This window comes from Rattus norvegicus, chromosome 4, assembly GCF_021556685.1.
Source record: "Rattus norvegicus strain SHRSP/BbbUtx chromosome 4, alternate assembly SHRSP_T2T, whole genome shotgun sequence".
Taxonomy (NCBI): domain Eukaryota; kingdom Metazoa; phylum Chordata; class Mammalia; order Rodentia; family Muridae; genus Rattus; species Rattus norvegicus.
In genome coordinates, this window is record NC_141537.1 from 14,364,519 (window position 1) to 14,390,799 (window position 26,281).

The 26,281-nt window shown below is 45.3% G+C and overlaps 2 protein-coding genes across 4 annotated transcripts in view; one reads left to right on the forward strand and one right to left on the reverse strand.

Annotated features, from left to right (window-relative positions):
* Positions 1–22,998, reverse strand: part of Lrrc17 (leucine rich repeat containing 17) — a 30,338-nt gene extending 7,340 nt beyond the window's left edge. The window contains 2 exon segments of the mRNA NM_001025155.2: positions 4,491–5,393; positions 22,809–22,998. Coding sequence (NP_001020326.1) covers positions 4,491–5,277 — 787 coding nt within the window. The 5' untranslated portion in view covers positions 5,278–5,393; positions 22,809–22,998.
* Positions 1–26,281, forward strand: part of Fbxl13 (F-box and leucine-rich repeat protein 13) — a 180,381-nt gene that overhangs the window by 94,676 nt on the left and 59,424 nt on the right. For all 3 annotated transcript variants that reach the window (XM_087655401.1, XM_087655402.1, NM_001103355.1), the window contains 3 exon segments: positions 8,612–8,664; positions 13,240–13,340; positions 22,739–22,868. In XM_087655401.1, coding sequence (XP_087511527.1) covers positions 8,612–8,664; positions 13,240–13,340; positions 22,739–22,868 — 284 coding nt within the window.

Sequence of the window (26,281 nt, forward strand, 5' to 3'; positions counted from 1 at the left end):
GAGGTAGGGGAGGGAGAAGGCTTGGGATAGGGTCTGGCTTGAAACTTGCTGCTGCTTGAACAAGGAAGGCCTTGAACAACTGATCCCCCTGCCTCCACCTCTTTGTTTGCAATCGCAGGCCACACTCTTGACAAACAGCTTAGGAGATGCTGTATCTACAGCCAGCTCTTAAGAGCTCTGCTCCTCTAACGAACCTTACTGTGAAGAGGAAATTGAGAAATTCTCCTCACATAATTTTTCCCATTTAGTAGGCTTTTGGTTGTCAGCAGCCTCAGAAATGATTTGAAGACTTGGTAGTAGTTAAAGAGACACACATAAGCTTGCTTATTAGAAATTAAAATTTCTTAGTTATCATTGAAATCAGGGGCAGATTGATGTCCGAAGCAGCTGGAGCCAATTTACCTGTATAATTTTTCCTAGTGTTCAAAGTAACATTAGTAAATTATTCTGGTAAATGCGAAGCTAAAATTGGTTTTAGCACTGGTGCTTTCCTGTGTTCTTGGCAATCCAGTCACCTCAATATGGCATAAGTATGCCTTTCAACCAACCCCCCACACACTCCCTTTGAAAGGCTGAGTTTTGTTGGCAAAGCGCCTGCTGTCTTATGAATAACGCTATTATTTTTTTCTTGCTGTCAGATGTTTAAGGCAAAAATAGTGATCTTTGAGTTCTCTGTGGTTGATTTGGCACAAGTCGGTCCCCTGCACACATCTGAGTCACTGCTAGGCTGTTGGGAAAGGCCGAGTTCCCTCACTGAAAGGATCCATATTGCAGGCTCCCTGCTTGTTTTCCCCGTGTGGTATTCTTGAATAGCGCTCGGGGAGAGTTTGAAGTTGGGAGGAGGCACACAGAAGGCATGAGTAAATTCCTGGCATAGTGGATATACCCAGTCTTGAAGGAAGAGATAGAAGAGCATGGTGGCCGGCTTTGTCACTTAGTGCTGGGAGCGGCCGACAGTGCCCTTTCTTCAATAATGTTGCTAGTGTCGTCCCCCCTCCCAATGGCAAGCCTTAGGTTTCTCGAGATCCTATATTTTGTGTAACATATGTAAAGTACCTATCAAAAACATTGGTACACTCCACCAGGGACCTACAGATGAACATTACTGACTGTTTCTTTTTTTTTTTTTTTAGTATTTGAGATTTGTTACGATTTATGGAACAAAATAAAGAAATTAGAGTAGGTTAAAGTTGTCCTATTGGAGTTCTAGCCATGATTTTCAACTGCCGTGTATTTCTTTTAAAGTTGTTTATGTTACTGCTTTAAAGGGACAAAGGAAGGCAGCTCAAGTGTTTTACCGCCCAGTGCCCAGTAAGAATGTGACTAAATATAGGAATCTATAATAAAAAATATAAATGGTGAATAGCATTAATGGACTTATATAAACCGCAGTGAGACATTTATAGTTAATTATGAAACGTCTTAACGAGCCTTCATTATGCATTCCAGAATTAGAGGCTGTGCCTGGTTGTGGGGATGGAGAGAGGGTAGTCGGCAGACCCAAGGATGAAGGTGGGCAGGAGGGATTGCTCTAACGTGCGTATAAACAAGGACGCATAAACGTGGTTGACAACAGCTGTACATCGCAAGTGGCCGGGAGAGAGAACACTGCTTCCAACACCAACAACACCTGCCTGAGGTGTGGGGTAAACCAGTTCCTCTGAAGATCACACTCTCTGATTAGAACATCACACCGTATCTCACCAACACAGAATTGCTACCGCGTATCAACATATAAAAAATGAAAATATAAGCCCTGGATTTTACACAGTCACTAGCAATTGGAGGGACTCGAGTTGTCCTTTAATACATACTTGACTCAGTGTTATATACGCTAAATTTATATACCGTGAGCTCCCTTCCTCATACGGGTTCCCTGCAGTTTTGCAGCAGAGAAGATTAATTTGAGGGGTATTTTTAGGAGATTATATTTAGGCAACAATAAGTTGCAAAGGGAAAGCAATAAAATATGTTTTATAGCCGATGTTTGCCAAGAGAAAAAGAAATGTTTTTATAGGCAGAGACAAAATAAGAACTGTGCTTGTCGGCAGGGGTGGTGGAGCTGGTGGCCCAAGACTAGGAAGCCAATGAAAGGGGAGCCCTCTGTCTTTATCTCTCACGCACACCACCCCTGATTTTGGAGAAATCCAAAATGTCGAGAGATTCTTTACAGGGTCTCTCTACATAGCCCTGGCTATCCTGGAATTCACTGTGTAGTCCAGGATGGTCTCAGACTCACAGATATCCACCTGCCTCGGCCACCACACCCAACTTAACTCTTACCTCTCAGCACAGTGTCCGTAGTCTTGCTATGAAGCCTTACATGCCTTTTATGTGGATAGCATTCTTCTCAGATAACTAGTGAGCTCAACCCTACATATTTACTCTTTGGACAGCCCGTGTAGCAAATACAGGTTCAGCTAAGGTGGGGACGGAACCTCAGTAGCAGGAAGTATTCTAACCCGGGGTTCAACCTGAAGTCTAGGCAATCCGAAAGAAAGCTCAGAGAACATCCTTTGCTACATAACTCCCGAGAGCTCATCACAAACCATTCCTAAGTGCTCATTCCCCACAACCTCACTTTGGCAAAATGGCACCTGTCGAGCCTTCTAGAATTCTCTAGTGCTTTCTAGAATTCTCATGTAGTAGTAAGTAGCTTGTCTGCATACAGTCAGATTAACTCTGGAAGACTGCAAGTGCTGGCTTGGGTAATCAAGATTCCTATCTTTGTTCTTTGGTTTAACTGGGAAACCTCGTTTGACTGATGGGACCTCCCAAGCTGCCCCCCACCCCCAATGTCTAAATGGGGATAGGAAAGTTGACAGCACGGATACATGGGAGGGTACCTGGCATTTGCTAGATTTTCAGTTAGTGAGGACTTTCTCCAAAATCGGAGGAGCCCAGCCTGGCCAGTCCTGGTTGTTATCACTGGTCTACCGTGACTCCTGTAGGCACACAGCTACCTGTCTCAGACTGACCTGACCACCCCACTTCAGAGTCCAGGAGAAAGCGGCAAGCTTTGGCCAAAAGCAAACAAATTACTCTTGGGCCCAGCCCTCAAATAAACACAAACAAAAGACACAAACGAACAACACCCCCTAAGATGTATGGAAGACCTTTGTAGCATGCTCAAACTGACTCTACTCCGATGACATCTGGCTCTAAGTTAGTATTCACAAACAAACTTTTAAAGCTTGCCCCAAATGAAACACATGGACATCGTCATAAGGCTTGGTATTATAAAGACATCATCAGTTCGTGGGTTACTCTTTGATAGTCGGTCTTTGCCAACACATCGTTAGCATTTCTAAACTCTCCCGTTCGTTCTTAGTTCGTCACTTTATCTTGCACAGCGCTGTGCAGGACTCTGTGGGACAGAAGGCCTACCATTGGTTTACAGACACTAGGGGGTAGTCTAGAAAGAGTTCCCCAGTCTCATAAACCTTAAGCGAAATATTGTTAAATGACTTAACTCTTGTTCACTCCGGACAATTCGGGAAGATCTAAGATGTGGGGTTGCACCGGCCTGTGAAAACCACAGGACTGGGTGAGTGGAATATACACCATCAGCAGGCTGCCGGGCCTCCACCCCCGACTCAGCGCTGGGGCTGTGCTGCACACGTTTTGCCCTGGAGCACATCTCCCCACGAGACGCATGCGCTTTACATAACTGGTGTAAGTCAGACTGTATAGAGGGTATCTGCTCTGTGCCCAAGATAAATCAGGTTCAAGATGAAAGGAATTCCTTACTGCCAGACCTTTCCCTGAACAAATGAATGAGCTCCCCAACCCCACTGTCTTCTCTTTATGTAAATGTTTGTTTACTTCTTAATCATGTGTGCATGTGACACATGTGGGCGGACACCCATGGAAGCCAGAGGCCCTGGATTCCCCCGAACCACCTGATATGAGTGCTGCTATTGAATGTCGGCCCTCTGAAAAGCAGTGCGTGCTCTTACCCCTTCTCTCCCGCACAGACCCTGGTTTTGAAACAGGGCGTCACGAAGCCCGGGCCAGCCTCCAGCCTCCCAGGAGACTGAGGACAGCCTTGAACTGGTTTTCATTTGCTTATGCTTTGTTTTGTTGGGGGTCATGTGCATTGTTTTTAAGAGCATGTGTTCTGTAGCAGTGTACATGTAGCCCAGGCTATCCTTCAACTCACTGTGTAGTCCAGGATGATCCTGAACGTCAGATCCTCTAGTCTCTCTTTCTCAAGTGCTCGGATTACAGATGGGTGCCACCCTGCCCAGTTATGTGGGTCGGGGGATTGAACCCAGGGTTCGGTACTTGCTGGCCAGGGACTTTACCAACCTAGCTAGTATATCTTCTTCTGCCGCCCCCTAGTTACCAACTGCTTTGAACTGAGCTCTGTACACTCCATTACTGTTGAAGGATGCCTCCCGTCAGACATCTCCAGGTACCATGGGGTGCAGGGAGGGAGAAACATTTCCTAACAGCCTGCAGAAACAAAAGAGGAGAGGCACTCTCACCTTTCCTCTTGCAGTCCAGCGTTTGTATGGGAAACACGTAATTGTGGCACAGAGTGGAGTCTGCTTCCGGCCTGATGACTGCGGGTACCCCCGATACTTGGGGTATGGGGTCCAGTCGCTCCTTCTCCTCTTCATCACATAGCTCTTGGGGCTTTAGCTGCAGCAACTTTTTATTTCTCAGTGCTGGTGGGCTTCCGCACTTGGCGTAGTTCCCCAAATTCCGGTTCCGTGGAATCTGCAGCATGGAAACGAGTGTCTCTAGCTCACAAGCGCAGTGCCAGGGGTTGTCGTAAAGGCGCAGGTAGCTCAGGAGAGGTGTGTAAATGAACACCTCCTCTGTCAGCACCTTGATCTGGTTGTGCTGCAGCAAGAGCGTGGTAAGCTTATTTAAACCGAAGAACGCCTCGCTCTCAATTTTGGAGATCTCGTTCTGCTGCAGGTCCAGGCTCTTGAGCCTTTTAAACTTAGAAAACATGTTGTTCTTCAACACTCGGATTTTGTTTCTTGCTAGCAGCATGTGCAGCAAATCCTGAGGCCAGTCGGGTAACACGTAGACTAGTTTCCTTTCTTGGCAGTCGAGGTATTTCTCGTGGAGATATGTGTACACATCGCAAGGAAGGCCTGGCGCGTAGCGTTTGACCGGGCTGGAGCCTCTCCTGCCGCCACCTGCTCGGCTGCTGCGGCTGCGGCTGGGATGGCCTTGGCTTCTCAAAGCCCCGGGGCTGGGCTTGCGAGGCTCAGCAGTTCTGCAAAGGCAGAACAGAAGCAAGATGGCCGCCACGCGCATTCTGACGTCCAGCTGGCCCCACCCAGGAAGATGGAACAAGGAAGTCTTCCCTTGAAATCCAAGTTTGGGTAGCACAGGTCGGGGAGACTAAGGCCCAGCCGGGGTGCACAGAGCTCCTAGGTGGGACAGAAGAAAGTGAAGAGTGATCAGCATATGACAGAAAGAGCAGATTTATTTATTTTTTTTCTGAGGCTGCTAGTTTAAGTGGGCGAAAAGTGCTATAGACGGTTCTTTACCTTTTACTTGCCTGGTTTAGTTAGTATACATGCTTGGACCTTAAGCTAGAGTCAAGACTCTCTGTCCTGCTAGATTGTACCCAACCTCATCTTCGGTATCTGTAAAATGGAGTTATATTAGCTTCCGGTCCCTGGGCAGATGAAAGGGGCCCAGTGCCCAGCCCGTGGGAAGTTCTCAACTGTTAGGACTCAGCCCTGTGAACACTCCAACGCGTTCCTCATCCTGTGGATCTAGAATTTAAAGAAATTCTCCTGCCGTCCCTGATGCACAGCCATGGAGACATGACCTTCCTGGGCTTAGGTGTTTTCCCTTCAGTCTCTCCTAGTCGCCACTGTCAGGTCCCAAAGAAACCTTGGGCAGAAGACTAACCGATTATTAACATATTATAAAGAGGTTGTTAATTACCTCTTTATCAAAGCGGATGCTGGCCACTGGCTGCTAGGCTCTCTCAGCATCCTAAGAACCTGCTGTAGAGCCCCTTCCTCTCAGCTTGTTTCATCCCAAGCTCCACCCTAGATCTCTCCAGCTGCACCCCATCACCCCAAGTTTACTTCTCTTCCCTCAGCTTCTCTTTTATATATAACCTCACCATTTTGTCCATGCGCTGTCTTGGCTCTCTCTGTTCTCTCGGCTTCTCTCTTGGTCCTCAGCTCCTGATCCTCTCTTGCCCCTATGTCACTTCTGTCCCCATCACAGTCCCCACCCTCTCATGGCCTGGTCTATTCTGCTGGCCGTGTTCAGTGTGGGCTCCGTGGCGCTCTCTCTCTCTCTCTCTCTCTCTCTCTCTCTCTCTCTCTCTCTCTCTCTCTCTCTCTCTCTCTCATCTCCAATGAAACCCTTCTCCTCAACCTTAACTGGAAGCTATCACGTTCTCGGTCCTCGTTTTTCATTCAGCCACTCATGTTGAGTGTGGACCCAGAAATGCTTAGAATAAGTGGCCCTGTCCCAGCTACGCTCTTATAGGTCTGGCCTCAATGCGAGGCCACCATAGCGAGGGCTTCTCTGTGACCCCCATGCCAAGTACTCCAATCCGCCTTTCTTGTTTTGTGGTTCTCCACAGTGTTCATCAGCCCAGGTCTGCACGAGTCGAGAACGGCTTTCCCTTTGGTGAAAACAGTCGGGAAGCGCTTCTCATTTGCATATCTCACTTAGGACGGAGGCCACCCTTGGCAAAGGAAGAAGTATAAAGTAGCTTACAGCGGATAGTGTGTCCGATGTTAGTGTCCGGCTGTCTGGATATTAGTGGCAGACAATGAAGCACGCTTGATTGAGAGGAGATTTATTCTAGTTTGAGTGCCAGGGCCACCTCCTGTTGCTTTTCCTGTCTAGCGAGGCCCCGCCCACCTAGAGTGCCGTCCCACTGCTTGGCCTCAAGTGGTCCTCACAGTCTGCATCTGTGGGTCCGCCCCCAAAGCGTCTCTCAAGGTGCTGAGTGTGTAGTCTAGCTGTCTGTCTGTGTGTCTTATCTTCCTTGAGGCATGCAATGGTCTGTATTCCAAGAACTATTAAAGCAGATGGCCTTTCTCAACCTCCACTTTTTTATAATTTATTGCAATTTCTATGTCAGTCTAACTTAAAAAGTCATAACAACTGGGTGGTGGTGGCACAAGCCTTTAAAAGTCCCAGCACATGGGAGGCAGAGACAGGTGTTAAGGTTATCCCGGTCCACAAGAATGAGTTCTAGGACAGCCTGGGCTATACAGAGACACCCTGTCTCAAATAAAATAAAATAAAATAAAATAAAATAATAAAAATAAATAAAATAAAAATAAAAAGTCATAGCAAATAGTTTATTTCACTTACTATGAATGTGAGCTATTGCAGGAAAAGTGTTTCTGCAGCATGCTTTGAAATGCGTCAAAAACTAATGCAGAATGTAGATTTAGAGATGAGTGAATGGCATGCAATAAAACCAGCATGAAATGCAGATTATAATCTAGACGGCAGAGGTATAGGTAGTCATGGTGTAGTCCTCTCCATCCTTGTGTATGTGTGAATAGATGTAATAAAATATTTTAAAACTAAAACTAAACAGTGGGTCTGGGAAGGAAGACGGCTTGGCCGGAAAGTCAGGAGGGTGCTTACCACACAGGCGTAAGGACCTGAGCTTGGTCCCCAACACCTCGTAAAAGCTGGATATGGTGGTCAGCGTCTGTCATTCTGGTCCAGGGGAGGCAGAGGCAGGAGGATCCCAGGATACCTAGCCTTGCTGAGTCAGCACTCTCCAAGTTCAGGGAGAGGCCTGAACAATAGCGTGAGGAAACACTGGCTACTAACCTTTGTCATTCACAGGCATGTATACACACATCCATGTACACACACATAAGTACCTGTGTCATTCACATGCCTATATACACACATCCATGTACACACACATAAGTACCTGTGTCATTCACATGCATATATACACATCCTTGTACACACACATAAGTACCTGTGTCATTCACATGCCTATATACACACATCCATGTACACACACATAAGTACCTGTGTCATTCACATGCATGTATACACACATCCATGTACACATACATAAGTACCTGTGTCATTCACATGCATGTATACACACATCCATGTACACACACATAAGTACCTGTGTCATTCGCATGCATGTATACACACATCCATGTACACATACATAAGTACCTGTGTCATTCGCATGCATGTATACATACATCCATATACAATACCTTTGTCATTCACATGCATGTATACATACATCCATATACATACAGATAAGCACACATGAACAAGAATTGAAAAGCTATGTACCAAAAAAGACCAAAACCAACCAACTAAAACAAATTATTTTTCTTCTAGTATTTTCAAACTAAAACCCCCGGGGATATAGTATTTTTTAAATTGAAAAGTTTTTTTCCCATCTTTTTCCTGTACTCCGCAAACAGTAACAAACGTGTGTGTATGGGTTTTTAAGCCAAAGACATCATTTGCCTGAGCAGAGAAACCCACATACTTAGAACACATTTCTTGCCCAAGTTTCTCTTTACTTCTTAATGAAAACGTTTCATTGAATGTACTGTGGAAAACTAAATGTTTGCAGTGTGATGTTTAGCGATGCCTTCCTTGTTTGCTTTAGGCCACTGTAAAAACTTGCAAGAGTTGAACGTCTCCGACTGCCCGTCTTTCACAGTGAGTATGAGAGTTTACTCTATCTTTGTTTATGGAGGTCCAGACCCCTCACCCTGGAGAGCCAGTGGGTAGACTGCATTCTGTGTGTGCATTTGGAGCTGAATATGGAAAAATCAAACTGTGTTAAACGTTGGCGAAGACATCTACCCCCCTGTGCACAATACTATCATTCATCTTGTGGATGTGCGCTCGGTGGTGGAGCCTCTGGCAAATGGAAACTCTTTAATGGTTACATAAAAATGAGCCGTGTTTATGTTTCATGCATTTTTATAGGAGACAGAAAATACTGGGCCCCCTCAGGATGATGGGTTTATTCTGGTGTTTCATGGCTGTTAGGAACCAAAGAAGATGGAGAGGAACAGGCATCCCTAGATTCCCTCCTTCCTGGCCCTGGCCCCTTGTCTTTCTCCTCCTAATCCGTCTTCCACATCATGAGCGCACAATACCCTCTCTACAGTCAGGTCTGACCAACTCACCTCCATCACTCATCATCTATAAACTACTGGGAAAAAAACACACTATCTTACCGCGTGTGCGTCCTGGAGACTCTCTGTAGTCTGCCTCCCTTTGTACCCTCCTCTTGTTCTACGCTACACAGTAAGTCCTGGTGACCATGGACCAGGATGTCCAGAGCAGTTTCTTATCATTGCTCATGCAGTACTGTCTCTTTTTTTCTTTTTTAGTTCATTCGAGATAGGGTCTCACTATGCAGGCCAGGCTGGCCTTGGGCCCAGCGGTTCACTGCCTCTGCCTCCCAGGTGCTGGGGTTAAAGGCATGAGCCACCATGGCCCCCAGCTTTGTTCCTTGCCTTTGCAGTCACCATCACCTCAAGCAGGGCTTAGAGAAGGGAATGGGTTCAGTTAATGTAAGCACATGGGATGGGGAGACATTTGGAAAGTGGCCCAAATGAGAAAAGCGCTGACCTGAGAGTTAGGGTCACTGATTTTTCCAGAACCCATTCCAGTGGGATGCTGGGACAGAGGTATATAGCTGCGGTGAGCTGAGAAATGGACAAGATACAGGAAAACGAGCATGAGCTATAAACTAATGTTTCCAGAAAAATGGCTGACGGGGTTAGACGGGCTGGGGACCAGGAAATGCAAAATGGGTTTATAGAAGCCAGTGGAGACTCAGTCTACCCAGGGACAGGTCTCTGAGGAGACAGAGAAAGCAGACACTCAGCACATGTCAACACCAGGCTGAGGCTGAGGCTGAGGCCCTTGGCACAGGTGACAAGACACCTACACTTGTTCCTCAGAGATCCCTCCCAGCATTATACACAGCAACACGCCTCGTGTTTGCGGGCATCCCTTCTCAGATGTCTGCCCTGTTTTAACATTAACTCTCCTCAGGCCCCCACAATGACATTTCATTCTGTCCTTGAGCCTATGTTTCTGTCCGTCTGAATAATGCTCATCTCGCCCATCCCTCCACCCCAGCCTGGCTACCTTTGTTCCTCCTTTAAAACCACCTTCATCCCCACTGGGCTTTCCCATACATTTCTGAAGAAGTGACTTTTAAAAAAATACCTCTGTAGAAATAAAAACGGATTGACGGTACCATTTACTCAGAGAGAAGAGTTCAATAATTTGTGGTATATGCAGATTATTACGCCACTGTACCATGAATAATTTTACAACATTTTCAATATCCTTAAGGGAAATCACATCCATTAGATCACCTCTCATTTTCTCTCAACTTCTCAGTACCTTGTAATTCCATTTTTCCCTGACAGGCTTAATTTTCTTCACTTCTGAGTTGGCACTGTGAGCCCAGCTCCCCCCGCCCCTGCAGTTACACTTCCTACTCATATGGTTACATTCACGCTGTGGCTCCAGTTTTAGAACCAGGGATCCTTAGAAAATCCACTCTTTACATTTTCCCCATGAAGCTTATTCTTTTCAGAGCAGAACGGTTAGTTCCCCTGAAAGATGGAGACATTTTATGAGTAAATAAAGTATAAAACATAAAAGTCCAAAGATCCTTATACCACGTTAACTCCTAATATAAAAATAAGGCCTTCAGTCAGTTGTCTAGTCCCCACCCAGCAGGCAACTGCTCTCAGCTCCATCAATCATCTCTCCTCTCGGTGGCTTGTGCCTCACCATGAATGCGCTGCCACTCTATGTTCAGGGGCATCCCCGGGAAACTGGGAGATAAACAGACAGAACAAAGAGCACAAAAGAGAAAAAAAATCTACTTTCCCCCTGGTTGGGCTCTTTCTCCACTAGTCAAGTACATAAGGCTTCTTCATCAGGAGAAACGGCCATCTTTGCTGTCATAGTCTTTAGATATTTGATGAGGATTCAGTTTTTTAGATTTCTGATGGGGCCGCTGTGAAATGGATTCACTCTTCTATGGGTATTTCTAGCACCTGCTATGTTAGAGCTACCCCGTTAGGTGTCAGAAGGAATTTTAATGTGAGTTGATTCTCAGTTCTTGCCTCAGGGAGCATTAGTTCTGCATATGAACACAAAAATTGCATTCTTCGAATTTGGCTTTTCAAGCAAGAAAGTCAACCCAAAGCCATCTGCATCAAGTTTGTGAACATCCAAGTCTCATCCAAGTTTGGGATCCATGAAGGGCTGGTAATTTCATCCAGTGCCACTTTATTGTTTCCTCCCTTTGAGACGCAGGCTGGGAGACAGGCTTACATTTAAAGATGTGGGTGACACCCAATCAAAGAGCTCGGATATGTCTATCTGATCTTGCTGTGCGAAAGAAATCACACTGAAGAATTTGAGTCCGACGGGTCAAGGACAGAGTCACAAGCCACTCAGTAGTGTGCATGCTCTAACAGTTTTGTTATGTGTTCAAACAGTTCAAGGCTGAGTCTAGCATCCTCTGAGAACGAGAGTGGTCTGGGCTTGTTTGGATGACCAAGCAACTCCACCAAGGCAAAGGCAGAGAATAGATGGCTGACTCAGCTCAAGGGAACCATGCAAGGCATAGCCATCCTCTTCTTGGCCCTGTCTCTTCTGAGGCCTCTCCAAAGGTGGCTAAGCCAGCTTTCTTACCTGCCTTGACCCACCCCACTTGCACAGTCTGTGAGTCCTGATTGATTGACCCACCTAACATTTTCAAAGACAAGTTTTGCCCCCGTTCAAGTATAGCACTACTTACGGTGATGGTTGCCTTGGATTTTGAAGGAAACTTGTACTGTATTTGCAGTATCTGAATCCTACACTTGGTGATTGAATGATTAGAAAATTACCAACGACTTGAGCTCGCTCAGTGCCAAGAGCACAGAGTTTTTCAACAGCCCCACTTATCTACACTCAAGTCATGGGCAGGAAGAAACTTTCCCGTGCAGAACCCCTGTGTCTTGTTTAAGACAGGATTTGCTGCCCAGTAAATAATCCATTGAGTGACCAACCACCGACCACCATGCATCAGGATTGTGTTATGGTAAATACTCACACATCTTAGGAATCGTGAGGAATGGGCTACCAAGCTGACCTTGCTGCCCTGGAAATCAAGTTTTGACATCCCTAGTGACATCTCAGCCGTTCTGCCCATCTGAATTCTCCAAGCCACATCTCCAAACTGGCGAGGATTCACCCTCTCCAGACGGATACCTGTGGAGGGTTATTCTCCTCTGGATAGATGGCGTTGAAATGTGCAAAAGCTCGTGTTCAGAGCTCGCTGATACCTGGTGGTATCGCAGGGAGATTATCAACTATCACTGGATACATGAAAACCTGCTGTCAACTCTGTTTCCCCTCCCCCATATCTCCTCCCCGCTTTCCCCTCTTTTGTTTTGACAGGGTCTCACCCTGTAGCTCAGGCTGGACTGAAACTCATTATGTAGCCCAGGTTGGCAGTTAACTCGAGGTGATCCACCTGCCTCAGCTTTCCCAGGCCTGGGATTCTAGGCATGCACCAATATGCCGAACAATAACTATACTTTTTGTATGCAAAGTAGTCCACTGCAGTCAAAGCTTGACCCTTATCTCGTCTTTTTAAACTTTAGTTCAAGACCATTGCTTGACCTCATTGACTTTCAAGTCTCACGCCAGCCGAAGCCTTCGCTCGCACACTCCTTCCTCCCTAACCCCAATCCCAACACTGGACTTGTGCACTCTGTACACTTTGTGTATTGTCTACATTTTACTTTTGAAATATAGATATAGAGACCATCTCAGCACTATCATAAACTCAGTGAAAATTCGTCCAGCTCTTTAAATGCATCTCTATCAGAGCCACAGAAATTTTGTCACACAGACAGACGACATGCTTGGGCTAAACATGGCCTTGCTTTTAATGAAGTCCAGCTGTTGAGAGCATATATCATTCCAATCTTTAGAATGACTTTAAAACAGGCCAGGTTGTGACCACATCTCTCTATCTGGACACTCAAAAGTCACACTGTGGCACAAACCAGGACTTTAATGAAATGTCATCATGAGGTGTTGAAATTTTATTTCTAAAGAAAAAGGAGGGTAACAACAAGGTATATGAAGGGCCCAGTTGTGTATGAATGTTTTTCAGGGACAGGAAGAGAGATAAGAGATGATTGAGCCATTATGAAGCCTGTGAGGGTTTGGTCTGATTCTCCTCCTTCTGTTCTGCAGGATGAATCCATGAGACACATTTCCGAGGGCTGTCCTGGGGTCCTGTATCTCAATCTATCCAACACAACCATCACCAACAGGACAATGCGACTCCTGCCCAGGTAATGCTTCTGGCTGTTTGTTTGGTTGAAATCTGGTCTCATAGGTACTCCAGGCTGGCCTCGAACTCATGCTCATCTGCCCTCTGACGGGTGCTACTTGTATTATGTGTATGCCATTGAGAGTACTGTGTTCCTCTAGGCTTTGGCTTGTTCTAGTTGACCTCAAAGATAATTCCCCATCATCAGCATCCACGCATGACAGCATGATAAGGGGACAACAGCTCTCTGACCCTGAGCTGGTGTCTGCACTCTGCTTCCCTGGAAGGTACAGCTGGTCACTGGTCTCTCTCGGCCAGTGGTTTTGTCGCTCTTGTAGGACTATACCCAGTAGCTTGAGGTAGACCTTCCTGTCACTTTCTGCTCCTCTTCCTGGACATTTGAACCTGGCTCCCAACTTCCTTTCTGGTGTCTGGGACCTTTAACAGAAGTCCGACATGCCCCCTCCCTGACCTGGGAACACTGCCATCTATCTATGTTCTAGGTGTTCATGTGTCTCACTGAGATGGCTCTACCCCCAGGGAGCTTACACTGCTGAGCTTTGACTGCCTGTAGACTTTGATGTGCCCGGAGTGTGGTAGCTGTTATTCCTTAGCCAACCCTTCTCTGGGGAAGGGCACAGGAAAGCACAAAATCTGGCAGAAACTTCAACTTCACGCAAACATATCTGATTCAGTATTTACTGTGGAGAGACTCACCAAGCACTGTATCTGACCCCAGGGAGATGTTCAAATTTGACTTTGGGAAAACATTTCTCAAGCCATTGTGAAAGAACTTTTTTGAGACTATAACTTTTTGAGATGCTTGGAAAACTAACAATAAGGCATTTGGAAAAGCTTAAACAGGAAGAATTCTGGGTGGCAGTTTCTTTACGTCTGACTCTAATAATCTTCCACAAATGGGCAGACTTCAGAAAAGTGCCATGTCTCTCCTTGTTTTAGTCAATTCTTCAAGGCCTTCTTTTGAAATTCCTCCAGATTCTTTAAAACGTGAGGGCTCTTCAGCCAGCCAGGCACTTAATGGTCCTTTGCTTTTCATCCCTGTACTTCTAAAACCTGGCGTATAGTCCATTTAGAATTTATTTTAGTGACGAAAGAAGCATTGATACAAAGTGGAGATCGATGTTGTCCAAAGCTCGCTTTTGTGTGGTCCACCAGCCAAGGTTTTATAGTCTCCATCTGTAATAGTTGATCATCCAACATTATTTATTGACTGTTTCTGTGTGCTTCTTCCTTATGTATTTAAAAAATTTAAACAGGCACAAAGTGAGTAAAACACATTCACTCCTAGTATCTCTTTACATCCTGTCCTGTCCACCTCTCTCAGTTTTTCATGGCCACTGTCCCCTGCCCAGCTTCTCTTTCAGCAACCGTTCCCTGGTAGCTTTGACAGGCAGTGTTCCACACCACGAACACTGGCTAACATGACAAGACTTGAATTACTGCTTTGATCGTTTTGATTTAAACCGATGGAAAGAACAATTTATAAAGCAGAGTAAATTTCGAACTCTGCCATGCCCATAAGCAGCACATTGTGGATGGCACAAAACTTGACTCCATATTTTTTCTTTCAATTCCTTAAAATGACCCGATTTGGCCAGGCAAACCCTTGTGTTATTGACAGTTTGGCCACGTGGCTCCGTTTGCCTGACTCTGTAAGGCAATGTTCGTAGACAATGAGTATAATGTGACCTCAACTTCCATGATCAGTGCTGGGCTGCCTCTGTAAGAATCTGGCGACAGTCAATGATAACAGTTTGTGAGAACCACTTGGCGACACAGAATCTATAATTAATGTTGTATTAGTACTTGTGAATAGCATGTTACCTAATCTTTATATCAGCAAGATAGTAAGATACAAAAATTGATGGTAAATACATTTATATACAGCTTTGGAGAGCTAGTTAGATATTAATCACTATATTGATAACAATAAAATAATCGTTAATGTATAATCATCGTCTTAGGAACAGAGTACTTTTATACATTTTTCAAAGTTCATAAATCTCTTACTAAAAATGTATTTTGGTCAGAAAAGAGTTTGATGTTCATGGATGAGGTCTTAGGTGTTATCATTACTAGCTACCTGTCTGTGTTTTCTAACTTTATTAACTAAGTGGTTCTTTCTGGGTTGGAATATAAGATACAAATATCCTTTTAAAACCTTTCCCTTAAAAACGGCACAAGCAAAGCCAGGTAAATATTTCTAAATAAGAATTTGGGAAAATCGTATCAGACTCGTTAAGTGCTATTTACATTTTCTGAACAAGTAGTCCATATTTTATTTCCTTTTTGAGAATTCTTTGTTTAAAGTGGTTGGTGCTTTGGTGATTAAACGTCTGTCTTTAATTGTAGAAGGAATATGGACCGAATTATTTCTGCTTTTTGGAATTTGGATTCCTTCAAAGACCAGCTTGGCATTAGTTTCTGCACTCTCATGAACGTTTGAAGTGAGCAGAGTTGGTTGAAGAGAGCAAACTTCTATGTGTAAATGTGCATTTACACACAGACTTGACATGTCGCCGTACCATGGTGATACGTTACTGACGATTGTGAACAAGCTTCCAGTTTGTTTTAACTTACATATAAAGTATCACGCTTTCTCATAGATTTCAGCATTTTTCCCCCCACACAAAATAATATTGTTTTTTCCTGCTTAATGTTTCTTTCTGATCTGTGTTGTTGTTTTGAGACAGGCCTTCACTGGCTGGCCTAGGCTGCCCTCAAACTTGTAATCCTCCTGTCTCAGCCTGCTGAGAGTCTTTAGAACTCTGCTGCTAAGATCCACGCCTTTGTTTCCTATGTTCATGCCTTTTGAGGAATAACTTTATCAGTCCCTGTATCTTAGGCCTTAGTTGTGTTTTATGTGTAGTATGCATCCAGCTTCTATTTTAATTTTGGTTTTTCAAGTTAGTGTCCCTCGGGGTAGCCCTGTGTGGTAGTTTAAATAAAAATGGCCCCTATAGGGTCCATAGGGAGTGGGACCATCATGGGGTGTAGCCTTGTGGGAGGAAGAGTGCCTCAATCTCTTCCTGCTGTCTGCCAATGCGGATGTAGAGCTCTCAGCTCTCTCCAGCCCCATGTCTGCCTGCACACTGCCTGCTTCCCATCATGATGATAATGAACTAAACCCAAGCCAGCCCCAATTAAATGTTTTCCTTTTGTCACCATGGTCATGGTGGCTCTCTATAGCAATAGAACACTGGCTAAGACACCCAGGCTGTCCTGCAACTCATGCAGTTATTCAGGCTGGCCTTGAACTCATATCCACCTGTCTCTGTCTCCCAAGTACTGGGATAAAAGCATGCGGCACTGCCCATCTAGTAGCTAATATTTTTAAAATGCTTACTCTTTGTGCCCACTGAGAAGAAGGTTCAAAAGACTATTGATTTTTTAAAAGATCATAAAATAAGGTTTATATGTTAAAATCTGAATTTACAAGTAGATGATTTGAAAGTAATTTGTATCACTTTATAAGTTGTCCTTCCTTCCTTCCTTCCTTCCTTCCTCCCTCCTCCCTCCCTCCCTCCCCCACCCCCTCTCTCTGTGGGTCTAACTCTGTACTTTGGCTTGAAGCCCTGGTGGTCTTCCTGTCTCAGCCTTCCGTATACAGGAATTCCAAGTGTGAACCACCACAGTTCAATCCCTCCTCTGCTTCTTAAACTTAAAACGTTCTCGCTGGCCTCATATTAAGATGGCCCTTTCCCCTGAGGTAACGAAGCATGTTAGTGTGTCTATGAATCGAATAATGTTTTAGGAATATGTATTTTACAAATGCATATATAATTCAGTGGGAAAGATAGAAAAGTTGAATTTCAGATAAGAATTTTGGTTGTAATTTCTAGTTCTTCTCTTCAGTGAACATTTAGATAAATTCTGCGGGGTGCTGCTGATTTTTGTCACACGAAAAAAAAAAAACCCACGTGGTAACCTATCTATATAAAAACGCCTTTCACCGTGATTGCCTACTTGTGTTGTGTTTCCTCGTGTTTCAGATATGTGTGTGTGTGTGTGCGGAATTCTTCTTAAAACTGTAAATAGCCAGAGAGGCGCTGGCTGTCGCTGCTCCCCACTTGTCTGCATTGCCTTAGCACGTCCTTCCAAAGGGATCAGTTGCCACCAGGAAAAATGACACTCTCCCTGTCGTTCAGCATCGATGCCGGTTTTTACTTGAACATTATTTTCTCACTTCTTTGGGGACTCATTTTTCTAAAGTTAAAAACGAGAGCCACCCATAGATCTTTTTCACTTGGGGGCGGGGATAGAGGGCGGAAGTTAGAGCATGTGCGGCAGGTACCACATGTGCTGCCGCATTGCTGCACATGCGCATTTGCCTCTGGAAGTTTGCACAACTCGAGGGACTCAGGTCTCCCCTCCCACTCATCAGGACAGAAGTCAGGTTATCAGGCTCTGCAGGTGAGAACTCCTTTACCTGCTGAGCCTTCTCACCGGTGGGGGCATCTCTGCCTCATCCTGTATCCTGAATGCAATCCGTTGCAATTACTTCTGTTACACAGCCTTGGCAGTGCTCTCGGTCCTTGTGTGCACTGCATCCTGCCTGTTCTGCCTCTGATCTCCCTTCCTCGATTACCTGGTTAAACAGACCTGTGTGGGCTGCCCCAGAGATCCCTGACCTCTGCTGGTTTCATTCTGCATGCTTGTCTTCCTTGCCGTGGGGAAGCCCTTCTTTTCTTGCCTAATTCTCAGCCTCCTTAAGTCATAGCATCCCAGACGACCGGCAGTTTCTACTTTCCTGCATCCCAGGGAAGGAACAAGCACACCCATACTCATCTCGTGGCGATCCACTACACTGCACACAACCTCCTGACCATACCGCTGGGAGTAAAACTCTTACGATTGTTTTTAGAAGGGGCGTGAGCTTTCTTTTGATTGTTCAGGATGATCTTGAACCGTTGGGCTCAAGTGCTTCTAAGTCAGCCTCACAAAAGGTTCCTCGTTCCTCAGTGGATCCTTACGGGCTGCAGTGGGTGGTGTGTGATCAGTTTTTTCTTTAATTTAATTTAATTTAATTTATATGGGTACACCGAGCTGTCTTCAGACTCTCCAGAGAGTCTCTCAGGGCATCAGACCCCATTACAGATGGTTGTGAGCCACCATGTGGGTGCTGGGAATTGAACTCAGGACCTCTGGAAGCGCAGTCAGTGCTCTTAACCGCTGAGCCATTTGTCCAGCCCCGAGTGTGATTAGGTTTTGTACAGATAATTGAGCTTTCATTTGGCTTTAAACTTTATTTCCTGGTGTCGTCTGTTTTGTAGCCTCGCCCATCCCCATCAAAGAGGAGCAAGAGGAAGGTGTCCCGCTCAATGGACAACCTCAAGCTCGCTCTCATCAGGAGATCGTGTCTTCCATTTAGACTTACTGGAGGGTTCTGCTTCTCAAGGCCTCCTCTTGAAACCCAAGAGTCTACCTGCAAATTCCCTTCTTCTTAGACTAGGTCTTGCCCTGGTGGTCTTGATAGAAATTTCCAATTAAATACGTGGAATTATACTCTTCCTAGCATCCTCCCCCTGGTGTTGAAGATGCAACCTAAAATACTCTAGATTTTAGTAGAAACAAAGTCATACATACATACATGCATACATACATACATACATACATACATACATACATACATATGCCCCAAAATAATTTGTGTGTTTTCTTTAGGATTACACCAAAGTTTTTAAGATTAAAAAAAATTTTTAAAAAGATTTATTTATGCATATAGAGTTCTGCCTGCATGTACACTTGCATACCAGAAGAGGGCGCCAGATCCCATTACAGATGGTCGTGAGCCACCACGTGGCTGCTGGGAATTGAACTCAGGACCCCTGGAAGTTCTCTTAACCGCTGAGCCATCTCTCCAGCCCACTTTTAAGATTTTAAGATTTGGTCATTTCTTAAAAATTGCAATAGTAGCAGAAAAGTAAATAAAAAGAGAAACCCATACCCTCAATGAAAAAGAGTTACCAATTAATTAGGAAAACATAAAGCACATCATAGATATTCTTTCTCAATGCAGAAATGAAATCGTTGGGGCCCCTGTGCTGTGGTAAAGGTGGTCTTGCTTGGAAGGTGAAGCATTTCTTTTGTCCAGTTGTTTGTTTGTTTAGGATTTTGTTGTTGTTGTTGTTGTTGTTGTTGTTCAGTTTTTCAAGACAAGGTTTTTTGTGTATAACCTTGGCTATCCTGGAACTCCCTCTGTAGACCAGGCTGGCCTCGAATTCTTCTGCCTTCCAAGCATTGGAATTAAAGGTGTGCGTCACCACCTCTCAGACTTCTTTCCGCAGTATTAAACATTACATATCAGTGTGCACAACTGGCCGTAAGTGTCTCACTATTTACCCGTCCGTCTCAGCCTTCCTCGGGTTTGTCTGTGACACTGGGAATCACCAGGAAGGGCCCCGAGGCTGCTGAGATTCCCGGCTTTCCTTTAGCTCTCAGGGTGAGTCCCACAAGTTCTCACTTCGAAGGGAAGCTGGCTAGACTTTCAGCTTGATAGCCATGGAGCCATTCAGAGTCTAACAGCAGCCAGGCCCCTGCCCCCCAGAGAGAAAGACACCCCCGTCCATGAGGGCTGTGTCTGTGTGTCTGTGTGTCTGAATATGGATGTAAGCATTCGAGTGCAGGTGTCCTCAGAGGCCAGAGGAATCTGGTCCCCTCCCCCTCCCCCAGCCCAAGTTACAGATGGCTGTGTGCCGCTTGACACAGATGCTAGGACCTGATGCAGTCCTCTGAGAGAACAGCAACTGCTCTTGACCGTCTCCCCAGCTCCTGGCTCATGGCTTTGGATGGCGGGGAAATCTTCTCTGTTTTCAGCTAAGCTTTAACTAAAATACAAGAGGACACAAGGGACAGCTCAGTGAGCAAAACTACCTGCCTTCCAAGCCACCCGAGTTCAATCCTGGGAGCCTTCATGGTAGGAAGAAAGAATCAGCTCCTGAAAGTTGTCCTCTTGAGTGCTGAGGCAATTACAGACAGACAGACAGACAGACAAACAGACACATGCACACATACACACATGCAAAAATTTTAAAACATTATGCTAAAAGGATCTATAGACCTTTTGGAGTAGCAAAAGTATCTGTATTATAAAAAGTTAAGTAAGTCCCTTACAATTCTCATTTTTGAGATTTACTAGCTAATCATATAAATTTAAGCAGGTAGAATGATAGGTTCAGGCAAGGTATAGACCTCATGTGATGTCCTCCAAATTCTTGCCAGACAAGGCTCTACTCCAGTAATGAAAACAGACAGTGCCCACTCAATACGCACAATGACGATGTTGGCCTAGAATAATAGCTCGGTTGATAAAGTGCTTATTTTGCAAGCCCGAGACCTGAGTTTGATCTGCCAGAAACTATGTAAAAAAGAAAAAAGCCAGTTGCGGTTCTTGACTTTGTAATCCTAGGGAGGCAGAGAGAGGCGGATTCCCTGGGCTTGCTGCCCAGTTGGCTAGCAAAAAACAAGGTGGACATCTTCTTAGGAAGAGCAGTTGAGGCTGTTCCCTGGCACGTGCAGGGATGTGTGCAAGTGAATATACACAGAGACACGTATGCACACATACACACGAACACACACCGATGCACACTAGACATGCATGCTTGTGCACACACAGACAAGCAGGCACACACACAGAACTTAAATGTATTGCTATTTTGGAGGTAGTAGGTAGCAGTAATAACAGCAAGGCACAAACTCTCAAGGTCTGCTGTGCCTGTGCGGTTCTCAGCGATCAAAAACCACCCTCCTGATAATACTGTTAGGTCTGAGTACTCATTTAATCTTTCACATTTCTCAAAGGCAAGAGCAGATGGGACCAAACCCATGACAGATAAGAAAACTGAAGGCCAGAAAAGTCATAAGCTCTAGAGTTTGCTAAGGGGGCCCACAGGGGGGCTCCTAAACAAAAGACTCTTGTCTTTGCTTAGCAGTCCGGAAAGCAGTCTGTGCTGGGATAGGGAGGTTGTAGTAAGTGTCAAGGGTATGATTCTAAGTCGGGTTGGTCAGAGTCCAAATTCCTGTGTATTTTTCATGGTGTGTACTGTCTCTGTCTGCCTCCTCACATCCCCTGTCTCTACGTTAAAGCGATGTTATTAGAACTGACACCCCACGTGCGGCTAAAGAGAGAGGATTGAAAGCGTTTCTCCGTCCACTGGGGGGCTGAAGAGAGGGGTGTGCCCTTGGACCTTAGAGACTTCTCTCTTTCCAGGTCCAGCCCACTGCCTCTGTGGTCCAAAAGCTTCCTTGGCTCTTGGGTGGAATCTCATGCACACAGCCATTCCCAGAGGGGAACGTATGTTCTCAATCAGCAGTTCACCCCGGAATAGAGCCACTAAATCGTATAGACCTGATTTTCGAGCTTAGGGATAAATGTAACCCATGGACAATGTCTGCATAGCTTATTTCCCATTTGTGCGAAGATAGACTTGCTTTGCAGGCTTCGTGAGAGGGAGACAGACATTTTCTCCCTACTTCTAGAGTATTCATTGGCCGCCACGCTGCTGCAGACTCCAAATTAAGAGCACATTGGTGGTTATTGCACTCGCAGGCAGCAAGAATCCTTACATTTGCAAAGAACGCCATGCTGAGGAGGTCTTAGAAGCTTGTCCACAGAGAGTCCTGACAATGCTAACCCTTACGGGGTAGAACAGACTCATCATCCTCACCCCTCCCTACCTTTCTTCTGGAAGCTCTCATTTTGGTCACTGTGGTAACGGCATCTTTCCCGCTTCAACCCCAGCGAGGCCGGCAGCCTCCTGTGTAATTTTTATTTGGTTTCAAGTGTTGCCCACTTAGCCACTCGCCATTCTTAACCCATGTTTAAGCCGAACTGTTACTTTTAATTATCGCAAGGAAACCATTACTCATAAAGCCGTGCGCATTGAAATCCCTGATTTTTTTAAAAATCATTTTCTTATCAGATCCATTTTAAGAGCCTGCCACGTAAGGTTTGCCTTCTTCCCACTCCTCACCACGATGGGACCGTTACTTTCCATAAAATGCTTACTAAATGTTTCTCTTTCTCAAGAGCTCACATAGTAGTTTGGCAAAGGTAGGAGCCAAAAACTAGAGAGCAAACTCCGACTTGGGTTTCAAGCAACAAACTTTCAAATATGCATGCAAGGCTCCTCCTACCCCCAGCCAAGAAAAAGTCTTTTTCCCATCAAGTTTCTTAAAAACCTAGTCAGATAGCCTTCCTTTTCCTCTGAACTGCAGCCGTACACTGTCTTCTCTATCTCTGACCCCCGCTCTGTGTAACAGGGAGAGATGTTAAACAGCTTCACATCCGCAAAGAGAGCGCAGGATGAACACAGCTTTCGTTCTCTTTGTCGTGAGCGGCTTGAGAAAAAGCTAAAGCATTTGCCTTTCCTTCCTCCCGTCTCCGCCCCGTCGCTCCAGGTACTTCCACAACCTCCAGAACCTGAGTCTGGCTTACTGCCGAAAGTTCACCGACAAAGGCTTACAATACCTGAACCTGGGGAATGGATGCCACAAGCTCATCTATCTGGACCTTTCCGGCTGCACCCAGGTTTGCCTCCCGCGCTCAGTGTTCTCTGTCCTGCAGCGGGCGAGGGCGTCCTCCCGAGAGCCAGCTGCCTCCAGCCCGCATGCTGCACTAAGGCTGTGCACGGAGCACAGAGCTCTGCGCTGAGGTTTTAAATTACATGGCCGCCGGCGCTTCAGCTTTCTCCAGGATTTGCTACTATAGGCGCCTGGCTTCCGTCCACAGGCGCCTGACATCCACAAGCAGGCAGAGTTCATTGGATGATGAAACGGACCACTTCTGAGAACAGTTTGAGGGCAGAGTCCAAATCTCCAAAACTTTATAGAGCCACTAAGATACAAACAAATGGGGTGGGGTACACAGGATTCCCGACAAGGCGGTTAGGTCCCCCGTGGGCTTTCCTCTGGGTAAAACGCTACAAGCAATAAATGTGAGAAAGAGAAGTCCCACAACAAGGACTGTAAATGTTTAAAACTGCATTACACACATGCACTAAATACCACAAAGATGTGAGATCCGGGAAAATGTTTGAAGATGAAGGGACAAGGATTGGGGACGTTGGGCAGGCAGCCATGTAAAGGGTATGGCTTTCAGATGCACTCACTACCTCTTCCACAGTCCCTTTTGCTATCCATAGTTTCCGTAGATTTAAGCTACTCTTTCTGTAACCGATTTCCTCCCACGTCTCTCTGTATGTCTAGATATTGATGTCCTTGGGTACTATGTTCTTTATACTACAACACAGGTGAGAACTGGCTGAAATGAATGTCTAACCACAGCTGGCTAGCTGCAGTCGCCAGTGATCGAGTTGTTTTTGTGTTAGATGAGGCGTCACTCTTCATACAATGGATTCCTTGTGAGGGTTCTGTGCCCATTTACCAAGGTTCCAGATGGTGGAATGAACTGGCCAGTCTTGCGTAGAAGCCTGCGGTGTAAGTCACGTGATAAAGCACCTGAAGGTGGAGACCATGAGGCATAGAATTTTTCCCTAGATGCACTGCAGGGGAACATGGTTTCCTAGTGTTCTGGGTATGAGACGTGAGAAGAGATGGCTATGGTTGAGTGTGTCCAGCCTGCGGCTATGCATTAGCACCGACCAGGACTTAAGGCAGAAGCACCCTTGTTTTCCTCAGCATGGCTGAATTTCTGATGGCTTCTTGACTTTGGCCATCTACTGTCTCTTCTATTAGTGCCTATTAAGAAACCCTGGGACTGCAGGAGTTGTACATTCTCCCTCTCTCTTCCTTTGAGAGCGGCTGTTTTTAAAGGCTTTGCTATGGTTTTATAGCCTTAGGAGTGTCTTCCTCCCCAAATAGAGTCTCACCTCCCAGTTTCTGAGGGAGGGTGGAACACAGACCCTCCTCTCACAGAGAAAAGTATTTCTAAATACAGAGATAACTTTGTGTGCTCAAAAAATTCCTTCAGCTGAACTCCTTAATGGTAAGTGTTCTAGTACTTTTCTTGTAGCTCACCCTGACCCTTAAAAAGCCTCAGCTTTTAAGAAAGCCCACAGTGGGCCTCACGATCTTGTTTTTAGTTGCTATGTGGGTGCGTAACTTACATAAACTTGTGTATACACACACACACACACAAACTCATTCACGCACACACACTCACTTTCACACAAGAACAAACATAATCATGCACACACGCAAACACTCATTCTTGTATATACTTATACATGCATACACACATTCATGCACACACATAGTCATGCATACACACACACACACAGAATCATGTACACACACACAGTCATGCACACACACACACATTCATGCCCACACACACTCACATATTCATGCACACACACATTCATGCACACACACATTCATGCACACACACACATTTCCAAATACACCCATACGTGCACACACACACACACGCACAGAGTCATGTACACACACACATTCATGCCCACACACACTCACTTAGTCATGCACACACACACACATTCATGCCCACACACACACACAGTCATGCACACACACAGTCATGCACACATATACACATTCATGCACACACATGCACACACACATGCACACACACACGCACATGCACCCACATCCTATAGGCAGTTATTTTCAGATACAGTAGAGTGTAAGTAGGAATCTGTGTTCTACTGCCAAACATACTTGATCTGTCAGTGAAAATTGAGCCAGTGTTTAAAATTGTGGGTTCCCCCCACACACATAAACAACCTAGATTTAAAAATAAGTAAGCGCACTCAAATGCTGGAGCCACTCACGTTGTTGGGGGCACTCCTTATGGTAGCCGTGAACTGGAGCTGAGTCAGCACTCTCCCTTGGACATGGAGCACACGCCCACATCCTCATTGCAACCCTGGCCTTTGTTTGATAGTGTCCTTATGTGTGTGCGTTTATACAGATAGTGCTCTCATCTAATTTACTGCCTGTGTGGCCTCCGTTGCTGTTTAAGTTTGGTTTGAATGTGTAAGAATAAACTCTTGGGTTGGAGAGAAAGATCAGTCAGAAAGCCTTGCGAGTGTGCTGGCCTGAGTTCAACCCCCAGAACCAAGATTTAAAGAAAGAAAAGAAAAGAAAAAAAAGAAAAGAAAAGAGAAGAAAAGAAACTCATGGGTGCTAGACACTTACACATGTAATCCCTTACTACTGGGAGTCAGGGAGAGAGGACCCCTGGGGTTGCTGGACAACCAGCCTAGCTAGCCTAGCCTAGCCATAGTAACCAACCAGTAAGTCTCAAAAACCAAAGCAGACAGCTGTTGAAGAATGATACTCAGCATTGACCTCTGCTTCCACATTCACATATATGTGCACATGCACACACACACACACACACACATGAACATGTCCACATGTGCACACATGAACACAAATGTACACATACGCACACGCATGTGCACAAGCACAAACAAAAATGCACACACATACACATGCACACACGCACATGTGTTCACAGCATGCACACACATGTACACACTCATACACATTCAAACCTATTCAAACGTACACAGATGTAAACACTAATACACATACACACAAGAATAAAACTCCTTCTAATTTTCCTTATTTTGTAAACTTCTTCTATTTGTCCTATCACTATTTCTATTTGGTTGAAAATCAAAAAAAAAAATCTAATTCTTGATGTCAGGCACTAGAAATTGGACGACTGAAACCAAGCCCCATGCTACCTTCTGGGAGTGAGAAGGGGGCCACTCACCAAGCACAGACCTCAGGGAGAGTAGCAATGTAGCTTTGCAAAGACCCCTGCAAGCTTCACGTCTGTGCTTCTGAGCAGCTGCTTTAACCCTCAGGTAGGCCAGCATTTCTGCCGCCTCAGTTTAATTTCAAATAAGGAATGGGGTAACCCACTGTCTTAATGCTTTCTCCTGTTAGGAAGAGTTTCTGTCTTTGTCCTAGGGTTTCTATTGCTATGATAACCGTAACCAAAAGCAA